Source organism: Leucoraja erinacea, chromosome 13, assembly GCF_028641065.1.
Source record: "Leucoraja erinacea ecotype New England chromosome 13, Leri_hhj_1, whole genome shotgun sequence".
In the NCBI taxonomy this organism is placed as follows: Eukaryota; Metazoa; Chordata; class Chondrichthyes; order Rajiformes; family Rajidae; genus Leucoraja; species Leucoraja erinaceus.
Genome location: NC_073389.1, coordinates 3216351 through 3239075, shown reverse-complemented (window position 1 = coordinate 3239075; position 22725 = coordinate 3216351). Strand labels below are relative to the sequence as shown.

At 42.9% G+C, this 22725-nt stretch overlaps 1 protein-coding gene across 4 annotated transcripts in view; it reads right to left on the bottom strand.

Moving 5' to 3' along the window:
* The window catches only part of LOC129702538 (syntaxin-binding protein 5-like), a 233558-nt gene that overhangs the window by 41501 nt on the left and 169332 nt on the right, over positions 1-22725 (bottom strand). For 2 of the 4 annotated variants that reach the window (XM_055644284.1, XM_055644287.1), the window contains one exon: positions 9896-9967. In XM_055644284.1, coding sequence (XP_055500259.1) covers positions 9896-9967 — 72 coding nt within the window. The remainder of the gene's footprint in view (positions 1-9895; positions 9968-22725) is intronic. The other 2 variants (XM_055644285.1, XM_055644286.1) reach the window with 1 other exon arrangement.

Here is a 22725-nt window from a genome sequence, read left to right as displayed (position 1 = left end):
GCTACTGGAGGCCGTGGCATTTAAATACATTTACAGAACATAGAACACTACAGCATGTCTGTACCGAACATGATTGCAGGTCAAACTAATTTCTAAACTAAACTAAAATACAGTGGAAGTGTCTGTCTGAAGTGCTTTTGAATCACTCTCATAACTCTTTAGGTAAAAATATTTTCCTTCAAATCCTCTCAAATCCTTCTAGCTTATTTCTATGTTCATTTACTACTAAACACTCTGCTAAAGGAAACAAATACCTATTTATCACCAGGCTTCTGAAAAACAAGCCTAGTCAGTCGTTTGTTGTAATTTAACTTCACCATTCATGGCGATATCCTTGTAAATAACCTGAGCACTCTCTGATGTTATTAGATCTTGTCCATTAGGTGTTGACTAAAACTGCATGCTTTACTCTAGTCTGACAAATATTCCATGACTTTGCTGTTCATATAGTCTAATTTTGCCCAATAATGGAGAATATTTTAATTGACTTCATCTGTCTAACTTGCACTATTTAGGGGTCTGTGGATATCTAATTTGTAAGCTCCATTGCATTTGGCAGCACCTTTGTATTCCTTGTCCTTGTGTGCTCGCTCACCTACACAATTCTGCGAAATAAGTTCCATGTGTTACTTGTCTGCATCCCTCACAAATCACTAATAACTTCACATTGTTTTACGAGCTTTCTTCCTCACTATAAAATGGAAATTTTATCTTCAACACCAAAAGCATGTGGTCAATAAAATTTACAATACAGTTGTTACATGAGCAATAGAGTTGTCGTAATCTGATGCATGTGGTTTGAACTTCACAACTTTTCATTTTCGTCCAGTTCAAACGTGATTTTTTTGAATGTTTTTCGTAGTTTGTGGTAAAAACATGCATCGACCTTTCATCCCTGAAATGTGCAACTAAACAAAATCGGTAATAATAACGACAGGACAGTTCACATTTTACCTTCATTGCTTCTTTGATAGAATTTTCATCACCTTTCATACAACCAGGAACACGTTTTATTTTATCGCCACATTTCTGCCCATGCTTTTACTCTTCTGGCTTTTTCACCTGTTCACCATCATCACGCCTCTGATTAGTGCAACCCACAAACGAGTGGGATTGCTCAGTGGTTTATATCAGCTTTTTGAAAGCCATGTATGCTATTCTTGAAGCAAAATGAATGAACATGTAAATGCTGCATGATTGACATTTATTACTGGCACAAAGCTTTACTGATAAAAAATAAATAAAAAGCACTCTTAAAGTAGGAAGAAATGTGTAACATATTTCAGGATGGTGTTGCTTAACATTACATACCACAGTTTCCAGTATGTATGGAAATAACTACCGTGAACATTGGTGACTCTTCACAGACTCCTTATTGCTTTATTGTTATCTCACATCTTATCCTATTTGTGTATTAGCTTTCCTCTGTCTTCCTCTCACAATTCACCTATCAACCATTCCATTGCTCCCAGTATGTTCCCGATTTTTCTTTCGCTCATACAGTACTTGGTGTGAACCTCTATTTCTCCTATTCCTTGCCAAGCTGATATATTTCCAATTCATGGAAACATGGTCAACTAGGTCAAATGCGTATGGTTCCCCGTTATTGTTATTCCCTTACCTCTCGCCAGCTACCCTCTCAGTCTAGTTCTCCAAGGTCTCCTTTCCACTAGAGTTGTTACTTTGGAAATTCCATACCCACCCCAGGCCAATTCGTTAAGAATGATATAACTATTGGGGTATCTCAACTAGAGAATTTAAGATTTTCTATAATATAGTTACATTCTATATCTATATCTATATAATATAATATAGACTTCTAATTCTCTACTTGTGACAAAATAACAAGCTTTAAACTCCACATATGTTTACAAATGTACTACAGGTATCTTTTTGACAATCTTGCATGCCCAAATAATAAATAAATAACTATCATTTATATATCATTGCAATGAGTCAATGAATTTGTAATTTAAGTGCAGTTATTGGTGTATGTAGGAAAAAAATAACTGTTGTTAACACATAGTAAAGTCTGACAAACAGCAAAGGAAGGATTGGAAGATATATTGTTGGGTGAAAGATGAAACAGTAATGTTGGCCACATCTGCATGTAATGGAAATGCCAACAATAATTCTGTGCATTGCTCTCCTGCTCCAACTTGAAAATAGCTTTCCAACTCCAAAGGTCTGTGCTCCTCAAAGTTAAGTAGGAGATAAAAAAAGATTCTAAAACTTGTATTTATTCTCTCTACGAATCTCCTTTCCAAGCAAGGCTTAACACCAAGGCAATGAAAATTGATCCTGGAAGATTTTATAGCTTCTTTCAAACAGAATCATTCCCAGATTTGGCTGTGCAGTTGTGGCAAAATGATTGCAAAGGCTTTCATTTATACATCACTTCATTATATATCTCATAAAGCCTCTGTAGAACTTCACAGTGAGTAACACTAAAATACATTTCTTGTTACATGAAGAGATGTAGCAGTTTTTGTACAGAAAGATCCCAAATACAGCAACTTACAAAAGCAGAACCAACTACCAGGAGAGAGAAGAGCAATAAGAGGGAGATAAGGGCCCTCAGTAAGAGTCCGCTAACCAGCCTCCCCGTCAAAACCTCGGGAAAGCAGCCAAAAGAATCAAGACCACCCATGTCCTAGTCATTCCCTCTCACATTGGACAGAAGATATAAAAGTTTGAAAGTTTGTACCAGCACATTCAGAAACAGCTTCTTCCCCATTATTATCAGTCTCATAAGCTAATCATAATCATACTTTATTAGCCAAGTATGTTTTGCAACATATGAGGAATGTATACGAGCTATGTTTACTGGTGCAGTCCCAATCACCTAATCTGACATTGCACTTTAAAACAAATCTGCACTTTCCCTGTCGATGTAACACCATGTTCGGCACTATATTCTGGTGTTTTTTCCCTTTGCAGCTTGATTATACTCATGGTTGGTACGATTTAACAAATAACACACTCAAAACAATATTTTGATCTGTATCACAGTACATGTGACAATAGTGAGCCAATACTGATATCCATCTTTGATAGACACAAAGTGCTGGAGAAACCTAGCGGGTCAATCAGCATCTCTGGAGAAAATAGACAGGTGACGTTACAGGCTGGGTACCTTCTTCAAACCTGAAAAGTCACCTATCCATTTACTCTAGAGATACTGCCTGACTCGTTGAGTTACCCCAGCATTTTGTGTTTATCTTTGGTATAAACCAGCATCTGCAGTTTTTTTATTATTCCTGATATCCGTCTTGTAGTTTGAGGAGCGTTTTTTCACCTTCACTTCAATGAGAATCACGATTTTAATGGACTCCGCCTCGCTGAATGTGCTGTGATTGAAATTTGCTAACTGATGTGATCACATCATCAAACACAAAACTCAAAGACTTTGCCTGTGCCTCTCAACATTTGTCTCCTTTCAGAGTGCTGTTGACGATGTAAGCAATGTTTTGCAACTTGAACTACACTACAGATATGGGAGCTCGAGGTACTAAGGTCTACTAACCACAGTGAGGATGACACCAGACCAATCGTGCAAATATTGCACCACACGAGATAAGCAGTAATTACTGCTTGTTGACACTGGCCTCTCCAACACAACACTTTATTCCAATCAAATCTTGGTTGTTTCAAGTCTTCTCAACAGAAGCAATTATTCTTCAGATAGTTCGTAAATCCATAATTTCTAGGAGAAGAATAAGGCCATTCAGCCCATCAAGTATACTATTCAATCATGGCTGACCTATCTTTCCGTCCCAACCCCATTCGCCTGCCGTTGCCCCATAACCCCTGATACCCTTACTAATCAAGAATCTGTCAATCTCCACCTTAGAAATATGCATTGACCTGGCCTTCACAGCCGTCCAGTGTCAAAGATTCAATTGAATTGAATTGAATTGAATTGAATTCACAGCCGTCCAGTGTCAAAGATTCACCACCCTCTGACTAAAGAAATTCCTCCTCATCTCCTTTCTAAAGGTATGCCCTTTTATTCTGAGGACTTTGGTCCTAGACTCTCCCACTAGTGAAAACATCCACTCCACATTCACTATCCAGGCCTTTCAATAGTCGGCTAGTTTCAAAGAGGCTCCCCCTCATCCTTCTAAACTCCAGCGAGTACAGGCCCAGTGCTGTCAAATGGTCATCATAAGTTAACCCAACCATTCCTGTGATCATTCTTGTAAACCTCCTCTGGACCCTCTCCAATGCCAGAACTTCCTTCCTCAGATATGGGTCTCAAAACCACTCACAATATTCCAAATGCTGTCTGACCAGTGCCTTATAAATACTCAACATCACATCTCTGTCATTGTATTGTAGTCCTCTTGAAATGAATGATAGCATTGCATTCGCATTCCTTATTACCAATTTAACTTGCAAATTAACTTTTGGGAATCCTGCACCAGCACTCCCACCTCCAATATCTGAATTCATTCACAATTTAGAAAATAGTCAATGCCTTTATTCTTACTACCAAAATGCATGACTCCACACTTTGCTATGCTGCTTTTTATCTGTCGCCTCTCAGCCCACTATCCCAACCTGTCCAAGCCCTTATACGGAGTCCCTTTCTCTATACTACCTACACCTCCACCCATCTTTGTAGCATATGCAAATGTGGCCACAAAGCCTTCTCATCCAAATCATTTATAAACACCGTGAAGAGTAGCGGCCTCAGCACCGATCCCTGTGGAACTCCACTGGTCACTGGCAGCCAACCAGAAAAAGCCCCCTTTATTGTCACTCTCTGCCCTCTGCCATCCAGCCAACCTGCTATCCATGCTAGTATCCCTCTGATACCATGGGCTCTCATCTTTGTTAGCACACGGCGGCACCTTATTAAAGGCCTTCTGAAAATCCAGGTAAACCACATTCCACTGACTCCCGTATGGGCCCCACTATGCCTGCCTCTTTGTACGGTACGTCAAACAATTCCTGTTTCAGGTGCACACTGGCCCTATCCCCGAACTCTACCTCTGCTACATTGACGACTGCATCAGTGCTACCTCCTGCACCCATGCAGAACTCACTGACTTCATTAACTTTACTACTAATTTACATCCAGCTCTCAAATTCACTTGGACCATCTTCAACATCTCCCTACCCTTTCTTGATCTCATCGTCTCCATCACAAGAGATAGATTGTCAACTGACATCCATTATAAACCCACTGACTCCCACAGCTATCTAGACTACACTTCTTCCCACCCTGCTTCCTGTAAAGACTATCCCCTACTCCCAATTCCTCCGTCTGTGCCTTATCTGCGCCCAAGATGAGATGTTCCATACCAGGATATTGGAGATATCCTCATTCTTTAGGGAACAGGGGTTCGCTTCTTCCATCATAGATGAGGCCCTCACTAGGGTCTCCTCTGCTCTTGCTCCACCTCCCCCCAGTCGCAACAGGAACAGAGACCCCCCCAGTCCTCACCTTCCACCCCTTCAGGTTTCTAGGGGGGGGCAACATCTCTGATGACCTCTCTTGGACCCACAATACCTCAACACTGATTAAGAAGGCTCACCAGCTTCTCTTCTTCCTGAGCAGACTAAAGAAGGTCCATCTGTCTCCTCAGATTCTGGTGAACTTCTTTACTAACTGAGCATCCTTACTAACTGTATCACAGTATGGTATGGCAACTGCTCTGTCTCCGACCAGAAAGCACTGCAGAGGGTGGTGAAAATTGCCCAACGCATCACCGGTTCCTCACTCCCCTCCATTGAGTCTGTCCAAAGCGGGTGAGGTCTGCGATGGGCGCGCAGCATCGTCAAGGACTGCTCTCACCCCAACCACAGATTGTTTACCCTCCTCCCATTTGGGAGGTGCTACAGGTCCCTCCGTTCCCGGACCAGCAGGTTCAGGAACACCTCCTTCCCTGCGGTTGTTACCCTACTTAACTCTACGCCTTTGTGATTGCCAGTCAACCTCCCCCCCTCCCGGACACTACTTCCGCCAGTGACTGATCTCCCTCCCCGGAAATTGCACTACTGCTACTGTATATACATATATATATTTTAGTTCCATTATTCTGTGTTCGCACTTCTGGGTGAGATGCTAACTCTGTACTTATACACTGCACAATGACAATAAAGTTTGAATCTGAATCAGCCATCGCATACAACACATAATCCTCCGATATTTTTGCCACCTCCAACGGGATCCCACGACTAGCCACATCTTCCCATCTCCTCCGCTTTCCGCAGACCATTCCCTCCGCAACTCCCTGGTTAACTCATCCCTTTCCACCCAAACTACCCCCTCCGCAGATACCTTTCCCCTGCAACTGGAGGAGATGCAACATGTGTCCCTACACCTGCTCCCTCGATTCCGTCCAAGGACCCCAACAGTTTTTTCTGGTGAGGCAGATATTCACTTGCACCTCCTCCAACCTCATCTATATCTGCTGTTCCAGGTATATCAGTGAGACCAAGCGCAGGCTTGCCGATCGTTTTGTTCTGCTCAATCCCCTTTTCCCACCTTCCATCACCTTATCTATGTATCTCCTTCTCCCCTGATTTTAGTATGAAGAAGGGTCTCGATCCTTCTATCCAAAGATTCTGCCTGTCCTGCTGAGTTACTTCAGCATGTTGTGTCTATTTCCACTGACTCTCCTTTGTCCATCCTGCTATTTGCTTCCTCAAAGAATACCAACAGGTTTGTCAGGCAAGATCTCCCTTTGACAAAATCATGTTGATTTTTGGCATATTTTATTGTGTGCTTCAAGTACTCAGGAACCAGGGCCCCATCCCCGACCTCTACCTCCGTTCCATCGACGACTGCTTTGGTGCCACCTCCTGCACCCACACACAACTGACTGACTTCATCCACTTCACCACCAACTTCCATCCGGCACTCAAATACACCTGGACTATTTCCGACACTTCCCTACCATTCCTTGACCTCACTATCTCCATCGCAGGGGATAGACTTCTGACCGACATCCACTATAAACCCACTGACTCCCATGGCTATCTGGTTTACACTTCTTCCCACCCTGCTTCCTGTAAGGACTCCATCCCAATTCCTCCGTCTACGCCGCATCTGCTCCCAGGATGAGGCGTTCCACACCAGGGCATCTGAAACGTCCTCATTCTTCAGGGAACGGGGGTTCCCCTCCTCCACCATAGATGAGGCTCGCACCAGGGTCTCTTCCATACCCCGCAACACTACTCTCTCTCCCCATCCCCGCACTCGCAACAAGGGCAGAGTCCCCCTAGTCCTCACCTTTCACCCCACCAGCCGTCACATACAACAAGTAATCCTCCGTCAGTTTCGCCACCTCCAACGTGACCCCACCACTCGCCACATCTTCCCATCTGCCCCCATGTCTGCCTTCAGCAAAGACCGCTCCCTCCGTAACTCCCTTGTCAATTCTTCCCTTCCCTCCCATACCACCCCCTCCCCGGGCACTTTCCGTTGCAACCGCAAGAGATGCAACACCTGTCCCTTTACCTCCCCCCTCAACTCTATTCAAGGACCCAAGCAGTTGTTCCCGGTGCGACAGAGGTTCACCTGGATCTCCTCCAACCTCATCTATTGCATCCGCTGCTCTAGATGTCAGCTGATCTACATCGGTGAGACTAAGCGGAGACTGGGCGATCGTTTCGCCGAACACCTCCGCTCGGTCCATAAGAACCTACCTAACCTTGCGATGGCTCAGCACTTCAACTCCCCCTCCCATTCCCCGTCCGACCTCTCTGTCCTGGGTCTCCTCCATGGCCAGAGTGAGCAACACTGGAAATTGGAGGAACAGCACCTCATATTCCGCTTGGGGAGCCTGCATCCTGCGGGCATGAAAATTGAATTCTCCCAATTTTGTTAGCCCTTGCTGTCTCCTCCCTTTCCTCAGCCCTCGGGCTGTCTCCTCTCATCCGTCAGCCCTCGGGCTCCTCCTCCTCCTTTTTCCTTCCTTCTTCCCGCCACCCCCTATCAGTCTGAAGAAGGGTTTCGGCCCGAAACGTTGCCTATTTCCTTCGCTCCATAGATGCTGCTGGACCCGCTGAGTTTCTCCAGCATTTTTGTGTATCTCGTCTTTTATAATGGACTCTAAAATGTTACCAACCACTGAAGTTAGGCTAACGTTACTGTCATGGTACGCTATCATGTCTGTAAGTAGGTGTAACCAACAGGGGCTGTGAGCAAGAAATCTACTTACTCTTCATAAGAGTGCTGCGAATTGTATTCTTAATCACATTTGATGGCATCAGTGTCAGATGCTTGCTGTTTTGGCTATTAAAAAAGCTATTCCATAGCCATCATCCAATTGTCTGCTGCACCAGATTGTTATGAGCTGTCTAGTATTTTGTTAGAATCAAACCCATTATAGATCATTGAAGGATCAATGTATATCATCCCTTGATTACATGTTGCTGCAGAAACCTCACAGCAGGGCACTTTCACCACCCATTCCCCTATTGGTCTGATCAAAATAAAAAAATCAAATGGCAACTGGCCATTCGCTACTGGATCCTCAGCTCAGTCTTCCTGCTTGTGCTCTATTTCACTAAAAGGTTCATACTTTCCTTTCATAAATATCTTTCCACCCTTGACGCACATGACGGTTTCTGGAGCATTACAAGTTTGCTTTTACATTTGAAACCAAAGCTCTATCATTAATTTCAAATGTAAAACCAAGACTTGCACAATGCCCTCACCTTACACCACAAGCAAAATACTTAATCATTCATTTAACCACAGTGCCTATGAAAACGTGACCACTTCATACTAGTCATGCATGAGTAAAAAGTTCAATTAGAAACGTTGGAAGAACTATTAGCCATGACCAGCATTGTTAGGATGGAGCTTAATCAAAGAAAACTCAACAACTGCGACAAGTGGCTGTCTTCCTCTGGAGTCAGATTGAGGCCCGAGGGTCTCAGAGCAGAACTGTTCAGAGTGGTCTACGTGACAGTATCATTCTGAATTGTCACTGCCGTTGAATGCCCTTGAGGAGTTGGGAGTTGTGGCTGCAAAGCTTACAATGATGCCAGTTGCCTCTGAGCCTGCCTGATTGGTGACAAAGTATATCATTTTTATGGTTGAGTATAATTGATAAAGATAGTTGGAGTTTGGTAATGGGCATGGCGAGCAGAACTGTGGATAAAGGTACCGGTGAAATTTTCAAGTGAACTTAACAACTGGTCAGATTCTTCTGTACTGCATCCATGTTTTTGAAACAATTAGACTAAGTATTCAATTTAGCAAAATGGGTATATAATTTATTCCTGCATGTGAAGCATTGGAGGGGGGAAGAAAAGGGATTCTGGCAGATAAGATGTATACTATGTATACATCCTAGAGAATTTTTCTTTCACTATGAGAACCATTTATAATGGGTAACTAATCCACTGATGCCTGCGGTGTACTCTGAAGAAATCGTATTCCTGTTTGCAGAAAAAAAATTATCCTGTGCGAAGTACAGTGCAAGTTGTGTGAAAATGTCAAGTTATTTTTCTTTGAAATGTTACAAATTTTCCCCTTTGACAGCCTCTACAGAGAGTAAAATTGAAGCACATGCCCAAGGAAGACCAACATCAATAACATTTCATTTAACTGTGTTATTTTACTATAAAATTCCTTACGTTATATTTTCTATACAAACCATTGTGCAGCATGATTGTAGCTACGACAGATTCAGAAAGTAGTCCATGGGTGTTTCTGACCACTAACATTTTCTTATCAATTTAAAATGGATTTGAGCAAGTGAATTCATGTTCATCTGATCAAGACTCTGTTATTGTCCTTGCTATAAGTCATCAAATTGCAGTTCATTACTATTCGAGATACAGGGACCATGCTCAATATTTAGCATAGATATAATGAAACAACAGATAGGACATCAATTACCACAGGCAAAAGTGGGTAGAAACAGATTACCTCTACCTGAAGTGGGTGATTTGCAGCGTTCAACCTCCAGTGAGCCAGGACTGTCCAAGAGTTCATTCAAACCTGGGGACAGAAATGCACAAATACCATGCCATTGCATTAGATCAAAATGAATATAATTTTAATATAGTTACCAATAAGGATATATTGTTAAAGGATAGCAAATTGAAAAGCATTATTGATGAGTTTGTGCATAATAATGAATTTTCTTTATACTCAGCAAAGGCAAGATTCCATTATCGGAGCTTGAACTTTATATGTTGCCTTTACATTTCAATTCTAACGGGGAACAAATGATTGATCTAAAATTTCTCCACAGCAATTCGGATATATAAAGGGTTAAAAAAAAGTTTGGTTCCATACTCACAATTGAATTATTGGCTGATTTTACTGATTTAAAAACTGGAATGGTCATGTTTCAAAACATAACATATAGGTAACGTTGAGTTCTACACTACAACAACTATGTATTATCTTAATATCAGAACCTTTGTGCATCAGATCAAAAGGATTAGGTAGAATCTACAAAACAACGTTCAATGCTCTTTGTTTAGAGAAAAGATTGAAATGCTGCACATTCATTTCCACTTTTCCATTCTTAATGTGCTAAGTATTTTAACATTATTAAATGGTGAAAATGTATAGTATGATTATGTCTGTAATTTCCATAGAGTTGAGGGCAGGTCGACTCCAAATGTGGCCCAGGTAAACCTACCACTCCAAAATGTGTCTTTCGGGAGTCACGGCAAATTGCAACCAGACTCGCGTAAACCTACAACGCTGTCCTTAAACATCGCCTGTTAGACAATTACAAGGGTAAAACACTCAGATTACGCGAATCTGCCGCCAAGAAGAATAAGCGAGTTCGGTATTCCGAAAAACGCAAGGAATCATGGAATTTGTCAATGGTCACAAGTGATAAAAACGGGGGCGGCCAGAGACATCGGGAATCAGATGGGAGCGGCGCCCCCAGGCCCAAAGCCAGTGCGGAGAAGCAGCGCTAAATCCAGCTCAACTCTGCCTGTCTCGCCGGGTTAGCCTGGGCTGTCGTTCCCGTAAGTACAGGTAGGGCTGGTTGGTTAATAGGCAGAGTTGAGCTGGATTTAGCACTGCTTCTCCTCGCTGGCTATGGGCCTGGGGGCGCTGCTCCCGCCTGGCTCCCGACGTCTCTGGCCGCCCCCGGACGGAGGGGGGCACTCGGGAGGGAGACGGGGATGGTCCAGTGGCAGTTCGGCAGATATTGCAGCGCCGGAGACCCGGGATCGATCCTGCCTGCAGATGAGGTGCAGGTCTATGTACATGCCACGGCACAGCTGCTGACAGTGTTTTTCGCTTGTGACCTATGACCTGGGCATACGCAGACGGAATACCGAACTCGCTTATTGGAATGCTTCACCCAAATCCATGTTAGAGGAATGTGACACAAAGTGCTGGAATAATACATTGTGTCTTTTTTTGGAAAGCAGCATCTGCAGTCCCTTGTGTCTAAATTAGAAGAATGAGCACTGGCTTCTCCCATTTCCACAAGTATGGTTTCTGTAAAACAAACAAATAAACCAACCCACCCCACCCTCCTCCCCAAATCACTGATAAATCTCCACATGCCATCCCAGTTGTTCTGCAAACGGAAGAGATGCCTGGGCAGCATTATTAGAACCCTTAGAATTCCTGCATAAGAACACCCTGAACTCTGGCTTATCCCAGCCTGGATGTGCCAGAATTTCATGGCCAGTCCTTTTAAGCATATTTACTAAATAGATCTGCAACAAAATGATCAATAATCATTATTTATTTTGAGACAGGGCCGAAGGAAATTCTATCTCCTTATGGTAAATTAGAGCCGGAATTTTTACTTCAACCTGTGCTTGCACCCATTAACTAACTATATTTCTGCAAAACCTAACTAGGTATGGAAGATAAAATAACCAGGTACACCCTAGTCACCTCACTGGCCAACAACACTCCTCTCATCTACAGACCATAATGCCACAACCCACCACAAAATCAAATGAATGGACGATGATGACCACTTTACCATCTATCGTCAATGATTCATGCCAATTTTTAATCATACAAGTCCTGCATACAACTTCCAGGAAGCCAATGTCAGTCCTGGAGCAGCTTAGAAAGCCAAATAAATTTAATCAGTAGTCACAAATAAGCTCCAGTTGCAAAGGATTCTTGGCTTTAACATCTCAAGCAAGTTTTGATCATTTCTAAAGCATATTCTTAGAAATGATGGCAGATATATACAAATGGAACTTGTCAAATATGTGACTGAACTTCAGGAAGAGGCTGGAACACATGAAAATTCAACGTGCAGTTCATGAAAAGGAAGGAGACCATCCCAGATACAATTCCCTAGTTTCACATCCACTTGTAAAATTATATAGCCATAATTTACAATAATGCCAATGGTACAATGGCAATTTATTTGTCACAGTGAAATTATATTTTGCTACAGTTCAGTACAAGTACACCTATACATAAGCATTTAGATGCATTTTAGATAAATATCTCAGATATAGTACAAGTGTACAGCAGTACAACACTGAGATAGTATACAGAGTAACCAGTTTTTGGCACCATTTGAGTTCCAGTTTCTAAGTGCAGGGTTCTTAATCTAACCATGAAAGCTCGTTGTCCTGGCAGCGTTGCAGGGCCATCTGAGTGAAAAGGAAAGTGTTGTGATTGGGGCAGGCTCTGGCACTCTCTGAGCCTTGCTTTGGCTGCTGGACAAGGCTAGTAAGTGACATACACATTTCAATGGCACAAACCAACAATCATTTTTAACTGAAGATAGACACAAAATGTTGGAGTAACTCAGCGGGTCAGGGAGCATCACTAGAGAAAAGGAGTAGGTGATGTTTCAGGGTCTGAAGAAGGGTTCCGACTCGAAACTTCACCTATTCTCCAGAGATGCTGCTTGACCCGCTGAGTTACTCCAGTACTGTTTGTCTATTTTCAGTATAAACCGGCATCTGCAGTTCCTTCCTAATCATGTTCATCTCTTTCTGGTACTGTGCAATGCTACTACTTACTCTCACCAACATAATGTTTGGACATTTGGACCAAATTGATGGCAAACAATTATGAGACTATGTAAGGAGCACCCACATAACAGTTTTAAGATCTAAAAGTGAGCAAAGACTATTTAGAAAAACAAACTGTGTGTTGTGTGATGATAGAAAATACTTCCATATACAATAAATACATTATATTTGTTGCAATCAAGCACATTAAATCATTTTTGTCTTCATTAAAGTTTTTGGCTTAAAATTGAGCAGATTGAATTAGATCTGCCACTTTTAAGGATGTATCGGATCAAAGACCATGTCTCCCTATTGTAGCCGTTTGCTCTGGTTATTTGCTGCTCCTGGGATGACTGTGGAATTATCATGAAGTCTAATGGAGCAGCCCAGAGTCCCCACATCCAGTATGTCAAGCCCTGCCAGACTTTATTATTAAATTACATTTTCTCCCATATGTCTAAGCCCTAATTAATACAACCTAGATATCTTATTTTCTCGTCATAAATCAGTACCACCATCTTGGTATATCTTGGTATTGCAGGTATATCCTCTCTCTCTCTGTAAAAGTATCAAAACAATACAATTTTTCAAGCGTAGTCTCACCAAGCCCTGTATAATTCTACCAAGACATTCCCGGTCCTGTACTCGAATCTCCTCGCTATAAAGTAACGTTCTATTTGCCTTCATAATTGCTTTCTACACCTGCAAGACTGCTTTCAGTGCAACAACATTTCACAAGCAACAATAAATAACACATATTACATATCTGCGTGTGATTGCATCTAGAATGCTTTTAGCCAGTCACTCATCTGTTAACGATGTCTTGGAGCCTCTTTGCATTCCCCTCACAATTCACAATCTCATCCAGTCTAGTCATTGGAAAACATCAGAACAGGGCATTTGGTTCCCCAACCTAGATCCTTGACACAGGTATAATAACTGAAGAGCAAGCACTATGTTGCAACCAGTCAGTCACTCTCTGCTGCCCTAGTTAGTACTGCTCCATGTTAATCAAATTGCAGTCCAAGCAATACAATACCTCAATTTTTTTGCAATAACCTTCATTGCTGTTAACATTTTCTGAAAATAGAAGTGCATTGAAAATCTACTGGCTTCCTCTTCTCTAGGCCACTGCTTACAACCTCGAAACACTTTGGAGGGTTTGTCGACCACACCTTCCCTTTCGGAAATCCATGCTGACTTTTCCCCAATACCAGATACTGATATCTCACTGCTTATGTCAAACACTAACATTTTCCCAGTTACTAATCTTAATGTAAACAATCTCCATCTTAGCCATTTCCTTTCTTTTTTAAAACATCTGATATCCATCAATTTGCAGGAACTATTCCATAATCTATAAATTCTGTAAAGAGTTAATCAATCCATCCACCCATTCCAGGGCTATTTCCTCAGTAGGCGCAAGGGGATTAATGGCTAATATTCACTAAGATGCAATGTCAAATATGCTAAGAAACTCTCCTTTTGAATGTTAAAAGTTCATTTCACTCTTTTTGTGGTTGAATGATAGCTTTAATAAATTTATGTATATTGTGCTTATTACCTGTCGCTTCTTTATTTTACATTTAGTGATCTATTTGGAAGAGCATGCATCAATAACATCGGAAGATTTCAAACAATATACATTTTCGCATTACTCAGATGCAGGATGTGTTGAAAGAGGAACATTTATTTCTTCTATATTCCATCAAAACTTTAAAGAAATGATCCAGATGGAAATTATTGCTGATGGAAGAAATCTGAAATAAGAACAAAAAAAATGCAAGGAATACTCAGCAGCCCAAGCATCTGCTGAGAGAGAAACAGAGTTACAGGATCAGACTGCTGACTTTCATTAAAACCAGGAAAAGTTAAAAATTAAGTAGGTATTGTTCATAAGTTTGAGGAGCAGAATTAAGCCATTTGGCCCATCAAGTCTCTTCCGCCATTCAATCATGGCTGATCTATCTCTCCTTCTCAACCCTATTCTCATGCCTTCTCTGCATAACCCCTGACACCCGTCCTAATCAAGAATTTATCAATCCCTGCCTTAAACAGATCCATTGATTTGGCCTCACAGCCTTCCGTGGCAAAGAATTGTTGCAAAGGAGGGTGAAACAGAAAGAAAAAGGAAGCTCCGTGACATAGTCGACAGCCTTAGATATAACGCGCTCTCTCTACTCATAGGTGCTGCCTAACCTGCTGTGTAATTCCAACATTTTCAATGTCTTCTGCTTTTATTTGCTTTAAAGCAACTGCAGTACTTAAAATCTAATTTAAAATCCTTTAAAGCAGCAACTGGCCTTATTCCTAACATGTTATAAATGAATTCAGCGGCCAATCAGCAATAAATGACTGTCAATTAATTTGCTCCCAATTTGATGTTTTATGTCAATTGAGCAAAGATTACTATATTTGTTATTTTGTGTATAAGTATTAGAAAGTGGCATTCTATACGTGCAACCAGACTTTTGCTAATAAAAGTAGCTATGGAGCTAAAAGAGGATATGACATGGGCATCACACGCCTCAGCACTCGTGAGTAAGGCAAGGCAGCGCCTTTACCACCTCAGGCAATTGAGGAAATTCAGAGTGTCTCCGAGCATCCTCCAGTGCTTCTACGCAGCGGCGGTGGAAATATTACCATCTGGTTTGGGAATTGCTCTGCCAAGGACAAGAAGGCTCTGCAGAGAGTAGTGCGTTCGGCCGAACGCACTATGGGAACTTCACTCGCCCCCCTGCAGGAACTATACAACAGGAGGTGCAACTCCAGAGCAAATAAAATCATGGGAGACCCCTTCCACCCCTGCAACGGACTGTTCCAGCTGCTATGGTCAGGTAAACGCCTCCGTTGCCATGCGGTGAGAACGGAGAGGTTGAGAAGGAGTTTCTTCCCAGAGGCCATTCGGACTGTAAACGCCTATCTCACCAGGGACTAACTCTACAGAACGTTTTTCCTTCCATTATTTATTATGTAAAAGAATATGTGTGTTATGATTGTGTTTATAATTTGTTTGGTTGTTTTGTTGTTTGTCTTTTGCACAAAGGTCCGCGAGCATTGCCACTTTCATTACACTGAACATCTCGTATGTGTATGTGACAAATAAATAAACTTGACTTGACTTGACTAATCAAGTAATTTTGTTCCTCTCTGTTCAATGGTCCTTTTTCTCTTTTGACCTTGCATTCCCCACTCCTCCAGATGGTTTTATGGCCTTCCGTAAGACAATGCAGCATACTTGTTGAATTTCTCTGCCATTTCCTTATTTACAACATGATTCCTGCTGTCTCAGTTTATCTATATTCTATTTATGTATCAATAGACATTTTGTAGTCTGTTTTTAACTTTCTTGCTAGCCTACTCAAGTATTCTATTTCTCTCTCCTTATCAACGTCCAAGTCCTCCATTGCTGAATGCTGATATTTCCCCAATCATGCTTACTACCCTTTTTAACAACATTATAAGACATTTCCTTTGATCAAATGCTGTTGTCAACTTGTTAACTACAGCCTGGTGATATTCACTTCCATAGTGTAATCGGACTGGCATAATAGCATTGGGAAAATCATAACTTAGGGCCAGCTAGTACGAAACGATAGAACTTTATTTCCCAGGAGGGAAATTGATCTGCCAATAGTCATAAAAACACAAAATGTGAGATGAAATTAAAGTGACAAATGGAAAGGATTGGGGATGTGCAAAGATTGGGGGGGGGGGGGGGGGGGGGGGGGGAAGGAAGGGAGTCAATCTCAGTCTACCCCACGACAGAGGGGGGAGGAGTTGTACAGTTTGATACCCACAGGGAAGAAGGATCACTGCCAGACATGTGATATAAAGTAGCAGCTGAGAATATTTGATACATCAAAGAAGATGGGACTAGGCAACAGCCCAGTTGTAGACTTGTGCTTCATAACCAAATATGCCTTTAGCTAAGTTCTTCCAACACAGTTACAACACTGGCACCAGCTCCACGAGTAGAATTGCTTAGGCATGACCTCTTCACAACAAATACAATCTACCTAATTACTGCAAGACAGGTTGCAAGACAAAGTGTTGGAAAGATTCAATGGCTGTGCTGTTAAGCAGAATGTCTTCGCCACTCCAGTGTTGCCTGCAATGATGGAAGGTATCCTTGACATACCAGGAAGTGATATTCACTCTCTAATAATTAGTTTATTATTATTATTCAGATTGGGTTTTGCCTGGGCAATTTGGCTCCAAACCTCATCACAATCTCGATTCAAACATGGACTGAAAAACTATATTCCAGACATAAGGAACTGCAGATGTTGTTTTACAAACAAAAAGTCACATAGTGCTGGAGTAACTCAGCGGGTCAGGCAGTGCCTCTGGAGAACTTGGACAGGCGATGCTTCGGGTCATGACTTTCTCCCCACTTCAGTCTGGAGAGGAGCCCTAACCAAAAAATAAATTCCAGAGATGAGGCAAGGGTGAGTGCCTTGATACCGAGGCAGAATATACCCTGGTATATGGTGACAAACCATACTGAACTTCACATGGATGCCTTCAGAATTTCTATCTGATAAACTAGCTTACTTAATTAAAAGTTTTTTAAAAAGCAATCTGCAAATTGAACAGTTAGCAAAATATGCACAGTATATATGGCCTACTTCAACAGATTTACACTTCTCTGTGATTGGACTATACATTGATTCTTTCCAAACTCAGAGCGGGGAACACAATTAATGGATGCTTCATTCCCAGGGCCTGGGGATTGAAAGGTCTCGGGGCTAAGAAAATAAAGCATAATATAATGTTGATAGTTTGACAGTGATTAGAATACACATGCTAATTAAAGGAGTAAATTGCATTTTTGAGAGCAGATATTTGGTGCAGAGAAACATGGAAGGAATAACTAATGTAGAACAAAACTATCAGCAATCAAAATTCCCATGAAAACAATTGAATTATAATCAATACAAGAGAAATAGTACAAAACCAAAGGAAATTACAATAATAACTATCTAAATACCTCTTTGTGTGTTTGGTATCTTCAATCATTCGCTGTTAAGCTTAATGAAGAAATTAATTTTAGTAGATTTGCATCTACTCCAACCTCATCGGAGGGATTGTTTTCCTGCAACTGAGAGAAACGCAACGCCTGTCCTTTCAACTCTTCCACTTCCTTCATCTCAGATACCAAACCGCCCTATGGGTGATGTAGTGTTTCACTTGTACTTCTTCCAACCACTTGCGCTACATCTGGGTGTTCACAATGCAGTCTCCTTTACATTGGAGAAACCAGTCAGTCTGGGTGACCACCTTTTGTTTGTAGTCCAGAGGTGGACTTGATCTTCTTGTTACTTGTCATTTTAATTCTCCCTTTCAGTGCAACCTAACTATCTGTACTCTTAAAATGAAGCCCAATGCAAGCTTGAAGACTAGAAGCTCATGCTGCCACGACCTTCTGGACTCAGGACTGAATTGTGCAGTTTCAGGGAACTGTCCATTTCTGCTGCAAATCATTCATTTGTGAAATTAGCTGTTTCTTCACTCTCCATTAGCACAATCTGACCAAGTCTACAGCCTTTATCTGTATCCCCACTTTCTCAAACATTCAATGAATGACCTCAACAAGTTTTTCCCATGTTCCCGCCTTTACCCCATCAAAATGATTCCTATTGTCCTTCCCTCAACATAAAACAAACTTGTTTACTCTCTTTCCGATTTAGAAACATAGATATAGAAACATAGAAAATAGGTGCAGGAGGAGGCCATTCTGCCCTTCGAGCCAGCACCGCCATTCATTGTGATCATGGCTGATCATCCCCAATCAATAACCCGTGCCTGCCTTCTCCCCATATCCCTTGATTCCACTAGCCCCTGGAGCTCTATCTAACTCTCTCTTAAATCCATCCAGAGATTTGGCCTCCACTGCCCTCTGTGGCAGGGAATTCCACAAATTCACAACTCTCTGGGTGAAAAATGGCCTCCCTTTTATTCTAAGACTGTGTCCCCTGGTTCTGGACTCGCCCAACATTGGGAACATTTTTCCTGCATCTAGCTTGTCAAGTCCTTTGATAATTTTATATGTTTCTATAAGATCCCCTCATCCTTCTAAACTCCAGTGAATACAAACCTAGTCTTTTCAATCTTTCCTCATATGACAGTCCCGCCATCCCAGGGATCAATCTCGTGAACCTACTGCCTTAATTTCTGATGAAGGGTCTTCAACCTGAAATGTAAACTGGTTTCCTACACAGTTTATGTCCGGCCTGCTATTATTCCTCACATTTTGTTTTTTTATTTTAAGTCAAAGGAAATTGAACAAAATAATTACATATCAGAATTTAAAGGAATTGTTAACTGATAAATAATTATTCACAATTAGTACTAATTTATCAAGCCAAATACAGTTAATTATTAAATCTAGACGTTAAGAAGACAAAACCAGAAGTCATATATATTACTAAATAAGTCTATCAACATTGTTCACATGTTTTAGGAGTAGAATTAGGCCATTCAGCCCATCGAGTCCACTCCGCCATTCAATCATGGCTGATCTACCAATTTTCCTGCCTTCTCCCCATAACCCTTGACACCTGTTCTAATCAAGAATTTGTCTCTCTCCCTTAAAAATATCCACTGAAGGCATCCACAGCCCTCTGTGACAATGAATTCCACACATTAACTACCCTCTGACTAAAGAAGTTCCTCCTCACCTCCTTTCTAAAAGAACACCCTTGAATTCTGAGGCTATGACCTCTGGTCCCAGATTCTCCCATCAGTGGAAACATCCTTTCCACATCCACTCTATCCAAGCCTTTCACTATTCGGTAAGATTCAATGAGGTCCCCCCTCAACCTTCTGAACTCCAGCGAGTAGTGCTGTCAAACGCTCATCACATTGTAGCATAAAGGAATTTATGGCTAATAAGGCTTCCTTAGTACTTCTGCAAGATCAGATCAGCTATAACCTTACTGAGTAACAAACGCCACTTGGCCTACTCCAGTTCCTATTAGGATGCATACAAGGTGAACAGGTCATTAGACACAGGATTACAGATCACCATGTAATTTTACTTCGGAGTCACGTGAGTGACTACGTGAAGAACCCACCCAGCGCGCAGGCGCGGCATTACGTCAGCAGTGCAACAGCGGCAGCAGCTGGAGCCAGGCTCTCCAGCTGCAGCATAAAGACGAGACCTCAGGTAAGTGCCTTTTTTGTTACAGAGTCGCGCTAGAGAGAATAATGGCCTCTCGCAAGCGACCAGCCAGGAGGACTGCCTGCCCTACTCCACCCGAGGACGGGTCCATAGCGGGACGGCAGCCTCTCGCAGCGGAGGAGCTTTTTCAACGCTCCCGCTCACCCGACACCGAGCCGCCCCCAGTGCTGCAGATCTCAACGCCCCGCACAGGGAGGAAGGCGACACAGAAAACCGACCGGCCGGTGTCCTCCGATGATTCGGAGGAACGGGAACACTCTCCCCCACCGAAAAGGGGAGACGCTCGGATAAGCTGCATGAGGCAGCTCCTCGAGCGTATGATTAATGAGGAGATGCGGCATCTCCCAGGAGGACGGGCTTTGGCCTCCTCCTCTCCACACCCTTCTGTACCCTCTATATTCGAGGGCAGTAAGGGAGGCCAGGACTGGGCTGGCCTATCCCAAGGGCAGGCGGAGGATATCGTCAGCATGCCGGGCGTGCCGGAAGAAGAGCTACTGGGTGTAGTGGGCCGATATGCGGCACCACCAACAACTGGGATGGTGTTGCCACCCAGAATGGCGGCAACTATAAACAGGCTGTCCAACAACCCGCTGCAGGACAAGGCTGTCCAGCAGGCCCTTGACAACTACATCGCGCCCGAAAATTGCGAGGCGCTGAGGGTCAAGACGGTAAATGGGCAGATCTGGAACCAGCTGGGGCAGCACATAAGGGCTCAGGAGGTCAAAATGCAGCGAGTCCTGAAGCTCCACTCAGCAGCCGTCACCGCCTTTGCTCGGTCCGTTGGGGATGAAGACTTGACCATACCCCAGCAGGATGCCCTCGCACTGATGTGCAGCACCACGTATGAGCTAAACAACCTACGGCGGGACAACATCAGGCCTGCCCTCAACCCAACATATGCCGGCCTCTGTAAAGCTCCAGCGCCCGAACGACAGGCGCTGCTATTTGGTGCGGATCTGGCCAAAAGGCTCAAGGAGTTTGGAAGAGGCGGCAGTAAAAACCAGTAGGCCTCATGAGGGCAGGGCCAGGACCGAGCAGGGCGAAGACACCCAGTTGGCCGCACGCCTCGGCATCCACCAGCAGGTACCGAGCTGGTGAAAGCCTGGTGACCGCCTCCCACTACCCCCAGTGCTCTTTTTTAGAGCGGGGCCCAGGGCGGAGCCGTGGGAAGATGCGCCGCCCCACCGCAGCACCAACACGGACAACCTTGGGCCAGACCCACCGGAAACGACCCCACAAGTGAACATGGAGGTAGGTGGGTCTGGTTCCTGTCAACATACACAGACAAAGGGGTGTAGTATTAACAGGGGGACGTTTGAGGTTCTTCAAGCATGTTTGGTGCTCCCTTACTAACAATCAGTTTATACTCAACAGTATTAGTGGATACAAGATTGAATTCAAACCAGGCGTAGAACCGCCAGTTCAGCACATGCCCCAAAGGGTGTTCCTTCCCTCGGCAGTTGAGAAGGTAGAAGGACAAGCTGAACTTGATCGGCTCGTGGCTAAAGGCATCATAGAAATGACCACACACGAGCCGCAAGAAATTTGTATCAAATATTTTTCTCAAAACCAAAAAAGATGGTGGATGTCGCATTATTATTGATCTGACATCACTCAATCAGTCTGTTGAGTATCAACATTTCAAAATGGAGACATTTGTCACTGCCAGACAACTGATCTCCAAGGGATACTACATGGCAAGCATAGATATCAAAGATGCTTACTATTTGGTACCCATTCATAAAGATTACTTTAAATATCTGAAATTTATCTGGAGGGGCCAGCTATGGCAGTACCGAGCTTTGCCCAATGGTTTAACGACAGCTCCCAGACTATTTACGAAAATTCTTAAAGTGGCCATGAAGAAATTGAGAGAACTAAAACATTTAGTAGTGGCCTATCTGGACGATGTTCTCATATTAGGAAGAACACGGGAACAAGCTGTCGCAGGAGTGTTAGCCACTAAACAACTCCTTGAAACTTTGGGTTTTATCCTCCACCCAGATAAATCAATATTGGAGCCTACTACTAACATGGATTACTTAGGCTTCACTATTGACACGATTCACATGACTGTCACTCTGCCCAGAAACAAAACAGTTTCACTCATTGATTGAGCTTGTAGCCATTTAATTGCCACACCGCAACCTAGAATACGGCATGTAGCCAGAGTTATTGGCTCTATAGTAGCAGCATTTCCGGCTGCCCAACATGGGCCCTTGCATTATCAAAATTTACAAAGAGCAAGGACTCATGCATTACGCCTTCATAGGGGGCATTATGATCGCAAAATGGATTTACCCGCTGAAGCCAAATCAGAACTTCAGTGGTGGGTTGACAATATTTGGCACAGTCACAGTCCTATCACCGTAACCAATCCTAACATAACCATTGCAACGGATGCCAGTGCTTTAGGCTGGGGAGCTACTAACTCCAAAGACAGCACAGGTGGCAGATGGACTAACTCAGAGGCATCGCTACTACAATCACTGGGCATTAACTTTTTGGAAATGCTCGCCGCCTTTTATGGGCTAAAAGCATATGCATCTGGTATGCGACACGTGCATGTTAGAATTATGATCGACAACACTACGGCAGTATCT